Raw genomic sequence first — 11,605 nt, 5'->3', positions numbered from 1 at the left:
GACATGTTCATATACACTCTACGCACACTGAGTTAAGCAGTCTGTCTTTCAGTTATTTCTCAGCGATGCTGAGTCGGAAGCCACGGCAAAATAAAAAAAAGTCCAGCTTGTGTTTCTTCATGTATGGGTTTATGGTCAAGGTACTGCAGGTGAGTGAGATCAACTGATGAAGAGTGTTCCTGCTGTTAGTTGATCTCTGAGCTGAGTAGCTTCAGAGTGGAGTCTCTCTTTCAGTCTGTGGCTGTAGTCCACAGTTTCTGTGGTTGTATCAAAGTGCTTGTCACATCATCAGTAGACGTCACAGTGCGTTTCTGTGTCCTCCCAGAAGGCTTTGCTATGAGATGGGCTCCGTCATGATTGTAAGGTGAGGGGTTGTGGCTGGTGACTCAGATAGATGGGGCTGTACACGCCACTAGAGGGCAGGCTTTACCAGCTGGGGGGGGGGGGGGGGGGGGTCACGTGGCGACCAGATGGACAGTCTCTCCAAGGTGAAAACACGTTTATCTGCACAATGGAAAATAACTATGTACAAAATGGTCTCTCAGGGAATGATGGAGAAATGTTCAAAGAGCAGCATATTTTAACCAAGGACATGGATTTGAAATGGGAAGGGGGGGTTTATTTGCACAAACTCTGAATATCTTTTTTTTTGTAATATAGATGTGTATATATTTATATATATATAAAAAAAACTCATTTATATTAATTTACAGATAACCTACACATCTCCTGGTAGGAGAAATACACAGTACATTATGCTTCAACAAGTTATTGTACATGTAAAAGGTAGAAACGGTGACAACAGAACAGACTGAAGGAAAGTAGCACCGGCAGCTACTGCCCAGGTTTCAGGGGGCCTTGGCTTGTAAGTGCAGAGGGGGGCGGCTTGGCAGGAGGCACCCCTCGCTGCCCCCCCCTCTCTTTTTGGTGGGTGGGTGGGTGGGTAGGGGGGTGCTTCTTGGCAGTGCGTCTCGTCAAAATGTTTGTTCCAGGCAGGAGGACCCGTCCAGCAGCTCCAAGGTACAGTAAGACCTTCTCTACATACAGTATCTGGACCTGAAAGAGAGGCGGTATGGTTTAATTACACTGTGAAGCTTTATCCACAGTGACAGTGCAGTTGTCATGAACATGGATTTGATCACATGGGAATTATTGTTGACATTACTAATTGTGTAACATCTCATTTGAGACAGATTCATGTAGCTGCCATATCTCTCTACCTTGGCATTCAGGAGTATTCATGTAGCTGCCATATCTCTCTACCTTGGCATTCAGGGGTATTCATGTAGCTGCCATATCTCTCTACCTTGGCATTCAGGGGTATTAATGTAACTGCCATATCTCTCTACCTTGGCATTCGTTGGTATTCATGTATTTATTAGGGATCCCCATTAGTTCCTGCCAAGGCAGCAGGTACTCCTCCTGGGGTCCAAACACATTAAGGCACTTACATCACACATAATATAAAACATTACATCATATAACAGTATTACACCACTACATATCTACAAAATGTATATTACCACCATAATACCTGTGAGTGTCTCTTCACAGATTCTACTGCTTGCATCAGTTACCTGATGTGGAATACAGTTCCATGTGTACTGTGGCTGTAGTTGTTGGACAGAGATTAAAGGAGGGACAACAGAGTGAGGCCGCCTCATGCTGCTGCCTTTGACTCCTATCATCTGATCATGAATGCCTGCACTAGAGTAGGGACTCTCCTCTCCAAGCAAACATGGTTATCTGTAAAGACAAGTTACCCTCTCACCCCGTTCCAATGTCTCACAGTCATTTGCTGTCCCTGAGCAGAACGACAGATGTAAGAGAGAGGGAGAGTTTGTGTGTGAGCATGTGTGTATGTGCAACTGATAGCTTGTACGGCAATAATGTGTGTGACTTACAGCTTACAGTCTCTCTTCTCCTCCCTCAGCAGGAGTAGGTCCTCACTGTAGAGCTGTCCAGACGCTGCACTGCTAAGGGGCCAACTGTAGGGGGAGACAGAGACCCATCAGTTAGTCACTTAGCTTCAACACCCAGAGTGGGCCCAGGGTCAGTAGATAATGCTATCCAACTTACTTTATGCCCATAACAACTGACACAGGATCAGCTCCCATTGTCCACTGTGAGAGGGACAAACAAATGAGAGAGACAAACAAAACGGACTCTAAACCAGTTGATAAGGGCTAGGAGTACAGTAGACCATACTGTGGATACAACACACTGCACACACACGCACCACACACGGGAACGAGGTTAGTCAAAATGTCAGCTAGCAAAGCCAAGGCACATTGCATCGCACACTCAGAGGAGGAGTGCACGTGGCCATTTTGAGTGAATCACACCTCGTACAGGAACGAGTCGGTTAATGTCATCACCACCACAGACCAGGGACCACAGATAGAGGCAGATACAGGAAGGCAGCTCGATTACACTGGGGACAGAGTGTTAGAGAAGAACTCTGGTCAAAACCTGCAATCGGATGTCAGCGATACACTTACTTGTATCAGAAGTTGCGTCCATAATTCCGGAGTGAGTTCTGGCATATTGCAGCCTACTGTACTACAGTCCGGCTGTAACTCACTGGGCCACAATCACAGACGCAAGTTTCAATACATCTCTCATCCCCTTGAAAACGTGAACATTTTGACCAGCGTCCTCTTTTAACAACAGGGCGAGGAGCGACACAAACCGGCAACTAAAATATCCATCTTATCCATCATAAATCTTTATGATTCTTTTATGTAAACCTCCTTTTACAGGGCAACTAACATAGCTCAACTAACATATGTATAGGGGATCCATTGCTTTAACTTCAAGGGTACAGCAGCAGAGGCTGTAACTAACAAATTCTGTACTAATAACAGTAACCTGAGTAACAATTACTTGACACACAACATGTCTACTAAAACAAACTGACAACCTTGACAAACAAATGGCCACCCTTGTAGTTGGCTTCAAGGGCAGAACGAAACAGAGGAACAGAGCAGTAGAGGTAGCGAGTGAAGACAGTTGGAGAAGAGAGGAGGTACGGTAGGGTGGACAGCAGGAACCGGGGAGTTTTGGGGGGCGTAAAGGCACACAGGCCAACAGCAGGCCACATGGTATAGCTCCAGTATATCTGACCTTGAAACCAGTCCAAATACATGTCGTCAGGACTGTCATCCAGCGCCTCATAGAGCACTGCACACAGAGCAGCATTCCCAGAGCAGAGAAAATACAGGTATAGTCAGCAACATGCTCCATCCATACACCGATAGACGAGACAGAGAGTGTGATGGGGAGAGAGCTCCAAGTAAAGAGAGGGGCAAGAGGACCCCCCCCCAGACTCTAACACAGAAATGAAATGAATCAAGGTACAATCTCAATCAAATACATTTTGTGGCAGCTAGCCATTTTTATAAGTGTTTGATGAGTGCAATTTTACCATCCAATTTGGCATTTTTAGCAATTTACATCCATCCAAGTGCCCTAAACTGAAAGCTCTAGTTCAATTGTTAGGTCTACTTTGTGAGGGTCTTGGCCATGCAGGGGGTCTGTGGGGGAGCTCACCTTCGGGGGGTAGCCTACGGGAGTGTGAGCCGGTGGTGACGCGGAAGCCAGCGGGGAGGGTCTCTGCCGAGCCGGGCATCATACTGATCCCGTGGACGTCCCGCGGGGGGAACTGCCTCCTCCACGATGGCCCCCGGAGGTCATTATCTTCATACTGACAGACAGACACACAGACAGAGACAGGCACAGGTTAGGGATTGAGTTTAGAGAGAAACTGGTCTGAGAACAGCTTGTGTCTGCATATACAGTAGTGTTTATAGCAGCTAACAAATATCATTTCCCAAGGCCTTATATTTATAACTCAAACCAACACTAAGACAATATGAGGAACAAATGAGTGATGGGTGGATCGGGTGGGAAGTGGAAACTGAGGACAGGTCTGAGGTGCAGTGAGATAGTGGAAAACAGTAATGATTGACAACAAACCCAGGTGTGTGTGTCTGTCTGCCATGGCCCATCACCCATGGTAACAGCGGGGCTAGCTGTCCGGGTGACAGGAGTCACTCACCTCGTCCAGTCGTCTCTCAGTGCCCAGGGCTAGCAGGTTATTGTATTCCCTCTCCAGAATCTGACGTGCCTGGGGAGAGGAAGGGTAAATGGGTCTTATTAGGTACATTTGAAAAGGAAGTTTTAGGTCTCTTTATATGGGGCTCCAGACGCTTTCAGTCATTTTGATCGCAAGCAAGCATGACCATACTGCTCGCTGTTGACCTACTGGTCTGACACTCAGGGTATTATTAGACCTGTTTGAGATGGAAAGACTGAGAAATGAAAAGATGTGTTTGAAGTGTACTTCTAATGATGATCCTCTAAATCATTTATTCTGTCCTGAAAATCTAAAAATAAACAATTGAAAACACTGTTTAATTTAACATCATAATTCACTTGCTTTTAGTTCTGAGAGACAAGACTACGGACTCTTGGAATGAAGACGTTAATGTCTTCGTCTCATGGCGTGGTTGTGCTAGTATATTATGCATCGCCCTCTTGTGGCGTAACTATGCTATAGGTGATGCGGGGCAGAGGGATCTGACCTGAGTGCTTTGGTTGGGGATCTGGATGAGCAGCGCCAGGCTGGTGTGGTCAAAGTTGTCGTCGAGGGCGACCAGGGCCCCGTGCACGCCGCTCTCCAGCAGGATGTTGGCATAGTCCTTTAGACCGATGCTCTGGACCCAGCGAATCACCCGCTCGTTGCTCCACACCAGCACATCTGGGGCACACAGACATGGTATTACAGTAAACACAACATTGATGTTCGGCCACAGACACAGAATTTTTCCATGTCTGGTTACATGATGAAGAAAACCTTTGGGCTCTGCTAGATTGGTCCTTACTGACCATCACCTCCTAGCTCTATGACAGGTAGACACTGCTTGGCTATATTTCACAATAGAATGCAATACATACTGTAAAGTAAGTGCGCTTCCACAAGTATTTGCCTTAGCAGATTACTAACGAGATTGTAATTAGACACTACTAGATATATTTTAGCTTAAAGGTCTTCATTATCGTTCCTTGAGCAGTCTTTAAAGAAAAAAGTCCACCCAAAAATTATATTTTGGTATTTGTTTTAATTGTCCATTGTTGATATTGTCCCAAAATGTTATGCTTGTTTTCAAGATACTGTAGATAACTTTAAAAACACAGAAATCATCCCCATATGATGGATTTTGCATCATATGATCCGGCGTTTTGCAGGATGATACTGAATGCATATGATATGATACTCATATGATACTAAATGCATAATACAGTGATGATTTATGTGTTTTGAAAGTTACGTATCTTGAAAACTTGATTGCTGACAACAAAACATTTTGGGACTATGTCAACAATGGACTAATGAAACAAATACCAAAAGACAGTTTTTGGGTGGAATTTTCCTTTAAGTACCTCTCATTTCATGCTGGCTGTGCTCTCTGCGTCTCTCCAGCTCTTTCCTGTCATAGTTGAGCTTCTTCAGACCCATGATACCATACTGCAAACTCGTCCTGCAGACATGGGAACATTAGAAAAGCCATTTTTAGACAGACACAATAATATTTTGCACTTATTACCAAAATATTAGCCTAAACACTAAACTTTCCGATCAAATCCTACATCATGCAGGAGGAGGGCAGGTGTACCTGTGAAAGCTGTCCACCATTTTGAGATGCACCCGGAGGTCCTTCTTGGTGAGGTGGTCCAGCATGCGTGCGTCCACCAGGCACTCCATGAAGTAGCTGCGGTACTGAGGTAGTCCTAGACTGGGCAACCACTCGTTCCCTATCCACTCATGGTTCATGTCACCATACGCTAGAGTCTGACAATAATGACAAGGAAACAATTAAGTACTGTAAACCATTGTTAATCTGTAAACGATTTTGATGAAGTTTAAAAGTAGCCACAGACAACTCTGGTGTGTGCCTAGTTAAATAAAAATAAAATAATAAAACTAGAGTAACTGTAAATAATCTACAATTCTACTGTTCTAATCCATGAGAGAGACCGAAAAATCCTTTACCTGCGCCCAGCTCCCCTCCTCGGACTCCCCGGACCTCTGCCATTGGTCAGGCATGGAAAAGAAACAGTAGCAATATGCATGAGAACATAATAGCAACAGGTCACTGGACTTCATCTACAGTACAATAGTCTCTACTTTAGCATCAGAGGCTCTTGACTTCCTCAAGTCAGAGCAAAGGCCTCAGAACGTACAGAAAGGTTCTCCCTCGCATATATTCCCCTAACAAACTATTCCAATCTAAAAGTAGAGCTCCATCTAAATATGTATGAAAAATCACTATTCAAGGGAGAGAAAGTGGCCTGTGCGATTTATCTGCAATCTGAGAAGGGAGAATGATTTCCCCCCTTTAGCGTGAGAACTGAACTGGCCCCATGGGATAGTAACACAGTTATCCCTTTAGTCCTGGCCTGGGCTGAGCTGCTGCCAGATTACATTTGATTTGGAGACGGGCGCTGCTGCCACATTAGGCCAATCCAGCTTGCACAAAACGGCTGGCACAAATGAGAGCCTTTTTTCCCCGTGGTTCGCCCTCCGTACAATGGTACTGAGTTGGCTATTAGCCTCATTGTGCCTGACATGCAGGCTGTATTAGAGGCAGGGAGAACAGTGGAACAAAGAATAACCTTTATGTTCAAGCTCAAAGACATCCATTATTACATGTACAGTATAGTACATAGCGGTCTGTGTCCTAGGGATTGACACGAATGACACCTGCAGTGACTAATAATCCTGCAAGCTTCAATCTTGAGACAGAACCAATTGGTTTTAAATGAACATGTTTGGAACATACTGTATCAGTTAGCAGACCTGTATTGGATTTGATGTAGCTTCTTACAGCGGTATTGTACGGTGAATCCTATGTACAATCAGCTGATCACTGTCAGGTTTAAAAGGACGACATTGCTAATGAAAAAAAATAGCATTATGTCTTGACATGTGCTGTATCTAATCAACATCTGGCTGAAACGTACCATAAACACAGGTAATATAGGGTAACTACAGTATGGTACCCAAGGGCAATGCAGCTCCCTGAACCATAACAGTAACACCAACACATACTGGTAAATATAGGGCAGTGCACCAGTCATTCCAATTAAAAAGCCTTCTTTACCCACTATAATGAAAGGGAGAACTGAGAATGGATGTGATGTGATGCAGTCTAACCACATTATCAACAAACCTACTGTTATTCAATCTCCCTACCCTCCAAATCCTATAGAGGGGAAAAAATATGTTTTATTGTCACACACCGGATAGGTGCAGTGAAATGTGTTGTTTTACAGTCTCAGCCATAGTAGTACGGCACCCCTGGAGCAAATCAGGGTGAAGTGCCTTACACAAGGGCACAATGACAGATTTTTCACCTTGTCGGCTCGGGTATTCAAACCAGTGACCTTTTGGTTACTGGCCCAATGCTCTAACTGCTTGGCTACCTGCCGCCCAGTCCTCAGTACAGGCCTCAGTAAAGCAGCCATTGACAGGTCTCAACACTGCAGTGAAAGCAAGAAAAGAGAGAAGTGAGTGAGAGCAGAGAAGAGGTAAAAGGAGAGGAAGGACTAACCGTTTTCGAGGAGGGTGCTGCGAGGGTCTCCAGTTCCTCGTGGGTCACCCATACATTGCCTGACGGCTAGGAGTGCGGTGCCCAAGAGAAGACAGCAGCAGCAGTCCGCCAGGAGGGGCAAGCAGTATTAAAGAAGAAGAGCAGCACCACTGTAAGCCAATAGTGTTATAGCATCATGGTCAGATGATGAGCAGGCCCGCCCCTCTGGGGTCAAAGGGCACGCACAGTACACAAACAAACACAGACACAAAACTGATTGAGGTAGAAGTTGTCCTTAACCACAGATCTAGGATCAGATTACTCTACCCCCATCATAACCTTATCCATTAAAGGAGTGAAATACTATCTGATCCTGTAGGGACAACTTCTGACTTTGGATAGACAAAAACAGCACATAACACAGGAGCAGCCCACCTACACAGGTGCAACACACATGGGCCAAAGGAACACATTTACCATGCATGACAAGACTGGTTCACCATAAGCTAGTGTACAGTCGTGGCCAAAAGTTTTGAGAATGACACAAATATTAATTTTCACAGTCTGCTGCCTCAGTTTGTATGATGGCAATTTGCATATACTCCAGAATGTTATGAAGAGTGATCAGATGAATTGCAATTAATTGCAAAGTCCCTCTTTGCCACGCAAATGAACTGAATCCCCCAAAAACATTTCCACTGCATTTCAGCCCTGCCACAAAAGGACCAGCTGACATCATGTCAGTGATTCTCTCGTTAACACAGGTGTGAGTGTTGACGAGGACAAGGCTGGAGATCACTCTGTCATGCTGATTGAGTTCAAATAACAGACTGGAAGCTTCAAAAGGAGGGTGGTGCTTGGAATCATTGTTCTTCCTCTGTCAAACATGGTTAACTGCAAGGAAACATGTGCCATCATCATTGCTTTGTACAAAAAGGGCTTCACAGGCAAGGATATTGCTGCCAGTGAGATTGCACCTAAATCAACCATTTATCGGATCATCAAGATCTTCAAGGAGAGCGGTTCAATTGTTGTGAAGGCGGCTTCAGGGCGCCCAAGAAAGTCCAGCAAGTGCCAGGACCGTCTCCTAAAGTTGATTCGGCTGCGGGATCGGGGCACCACCAGTACAGAGTTTGCTCAGGAATGGCAGCAGGCAGGTGTGAGTGCATCGGCACACACAGTGAGGCGAAGACTTTTGGAGGATGGCCTGCTGTCAAGGGCAGCAATGAGGCCACTTCTCTCCAGGAAAAACATCAGGGACAGACTGATATTCTGCAAAAGATACAGGGATTGGACTGTTGAGGACTGGGGTAAAGTCATTTTCTCTGATGAATCCCCTTTCCGATTGTTTGGGGCACCCGGAAAAAAGCTTGTCTGGAGAAGACAAGGTGAGCGCTACCATCAGTCCTGTGTCATGCCAACAGTAAAGCATCCTGAGACCATTCATGTGTGGGGTTGTTTCTCAGCCAAGGGAGTGGGCTCACTCACAATTTTGCCTAAGAACACAGCCATGAATAAAGCATGGTACCAACACATCCTCCGAGAGCAACTTCTCCCAACCATCCAGGAACAGTTTGGTGACGAACAATGCCTTTTCCAGCATGATGGAGTACCTTGCCATAAGGCAAAAGTGATAACTAAGTGGGAACAAAACATCGATATTTTGGGTCCATGGCCAGGAAACTCCCCAGACCTTAATCCCATTGAGAACTTGTGGTCAATCCTCAAGAGGCGGTTGAACAAACAAATTCTAACAAACTCCAAGCATTGATAATGCAAGAATGGGCTGCCATCAGTCAGGATGTGGCCCAGAAGTTAATTGACAGCATGCCAGGGCGAATTGCAGAGGTCTTGAAAAAGAAGGGTCACTACTGCAAATATTGACTCTTTGCATCAATTTCATGTAATTGTCAATAAAAGCCTTTGACACTTGTGAAATGCTTGTATGTCACGCCCTGACCATAGAGAGCCCTTGGTTCTCTATGGTATAGTAGGTCAGGGCGTGACTGGGGGTGTTCTATGTTGTGTTCTAGTTTCTTTTTCTATGTTGGTGTTTTGTATGATTCCCAATTAGAGGCAGCTGGTAATCATTGTCTCTAATTGGGGATCATATTTAAGTAGTTATTTTTCCCACCTGTGTTTGTGGGATCTTGTTTTTGTGTAGGTGCCGATTTTCACTTCACTGTCTTCACGTTTCGTTTGTTCATTTATTGTTTTTCTATTTTGCTAAGTTTCACATTATAATAAAGATGTGTAATGGTACTCATGCTGGGCCTTGGTCCAATTATTACGACGAACGTGACAGAAGATCCCACCACAACAGGACCAAGCAGCGTGCCCAGGAGGAGAAGGTATCCTGGACTTGGGAGGAGTTATTGGATGGGAAGGGATCCTGGACTTGGGAGGAAATCCTGGCAGGACAGGATCGCCTTCTTTGGCGGCAGACAAAGGGAAGACAGCGACGACACCGGGGTTCGCCGCCACAAAGACGGCCCAAAAGACAGCCCAAACTTTTGGGGGGGGGGGCACACGGGGTGGTCGGCGGAGCTGAGGAATGAGCCAGTGACAACCTGGGAGGAGATGGAGAGGTGGTCGGTCGACTCAAGGAGAGTACCAGAGCCCGCCTGGGAGTCAATGGAACAGTGCAAGGAGGGATACCGGAGAATGGAGTTGGCTAAGAGTATGCGGCAACGCAGGCATTTGGATGAGCGTGTCACCAGTCCGGTGCAACTTGTGACGGTCCCACGCATCAGGACTCCAGTGCGCCTCCCCAGTCCGGTACGTCCTGTGTCCCCTCCTCGCACTCGCCCTGAAATGCGTGCCCCCAGTCCGGTGCGTCCTGTGCCAGCTCCTCGCACTCACCATGTGAGGTGTCATCGAACCAGTACCATTGATGCTGGTTCTCTGCACCAGGTCTCCAGTGCGCCTCCACAGCCCAGTGCGTCCTGTGCCAGCTCCACGCACCAGGCCTCCAGTGTGCATTCACAGTCCAGAGCTTCCGGCGACGGTTCCCAGTCCGGAGCTTCCGGCGACGGTTCCCAGTCCGGAGCTCCCGGCGACGGTTCCCAGTCCGGAGCTTCCGGCGACGGTCCACAGTCCGGAACCTCCAGAAACGGTCCACAGTCCGGAACCTCCAACGACGGTCCACAGTCCGGAACCTCCTGAGACGGTCCACAGTCCGGAACCTCATGAGACGGTCCACAGTCCGGAACCTCATGAGACGGTCCACAGTCCGGAACCTCATGAGACGGTCCACAGTCCGGAACCTCATGAGACGGTCCACAGTCCGGAACCTCATGAGACGGTCCACAGTCCGGAACCTCCAGAGACGGTCCACAGTCCGGAACCTCCAGAGACGGTCCACAGTCCGGAACCTCCAGAGACGGTCCACAGTCCGGAACCTCCAGAGACGGTCCACAGTCCGGAACCTCCAGAGACGGTCCACAGTCCGGAACCTCCAGAGACGGTCCACAGTCCGGAACCTCATGAGACGGTCCACAGTCCGGAACCTCCTGAGACGGTCCACAGTCCAGAACCTCCAGCGGGGGACAACGGTCCGGAACCTTCAGCAGGGGTCAACGGTTCGGAGCTTCCAGGCAAGGCATCCAGTCCAGCTCCAAGGCCGGAGCCTTCCCCTGCGCCGAAGCCCAGTCCAAGCATGGCGTCCAGTCCTGCTCCATGGCCGGATTCTTCTTCTGCGCCGGTGCTCAGTCCAGATACGGCGTCCAGTCCTGCTCCAGGGCAGGAGCCTCCCTCTGCGCCGATGCCCAGTCCAGGCACGGTGTTCAGTCCAGCTCCAAGGCCGGAGCCTTCCCCTGCGTCGATGCCCAGTCCAAGCACGGCGTCCAGTCCCGCTCCAAGGCCGGAGTCTTCCTCGGCGCCGTCCCGTTCCATGGCAGGAGTCTTCCTCTGCACCGCTGTCCAGGCCAGGGCCGGTGTCCAGTCCCGCGCCATGGCAGGAGCCTTCCTTGGCATCGAGATCCAGTCCAGGCACAGTGTTCAGCCTGGGT

The 11,605-nt window shown here is 47.6% G+C and overlaps 1 protein-coding gene across 7 annotated transcripts in view; it reads right to left on the bottom strand.

Moving 5' to 3' along the window:
• Positions 1-938: 938 nt before the first annotated feature.
• The window catches only part of LOC115180006 (liprin-alpha-2-like), a 230,844-nt gene continuing 220,177 nt past the window's right edge, over positions 939-11,605 (bottom strand). For 4 of the 7 annotated variants that reach the window (XM_029741853.1, XM_029741854.1, XM_029741855.1 and 1 more), the window contains 8 exons: positions 7,617-7,682; positions 6,056-6,091; positions 5,679-5,854; positions 5,446-5,543; positions 4,587-4,762; positions 4,061-4,129; positions 3,553-3,706; positions 2,471-3,183 (listed from right to left, as the gene is read on the bottom strand). In XM_029741853.1, the coding sequence (XP_029597713.1) occupies positions 2,906-3,183; positions 3,553-3,706; positions 4,061-4,129; positions 4,587-4,762; positions 5,446-5,543; positions 5,679-5,854; positions 6,056-6,091; positions 7,617-7,682 (1,053 nt within the window). In that variant the 3' untranslated portion in view covers positions 2,471-2,905. The other 3 variants (XM_029741858.1, XM_029741859.1, XM_029741856.1) reach the window with 2 other exon arrangements.

This window comes from Salmo trutta, chromosome 40 (genome assembly GCF_901001165.1).
Source record: "Salmo trutta chromosome 40, fSalTru1.1, whole genome shotgun sequence".
NCBI lineage: Eukaryota > Metazoa > Chordata > Actinopteri > Salmoniformes > Salmonidae > Salmo > Salmo trutta.
The sequence above is the reverse complement of the archived record's forward strand: the minus strand, read 5'-3'. Positions and strand labels throughout refer to the sequence as shown.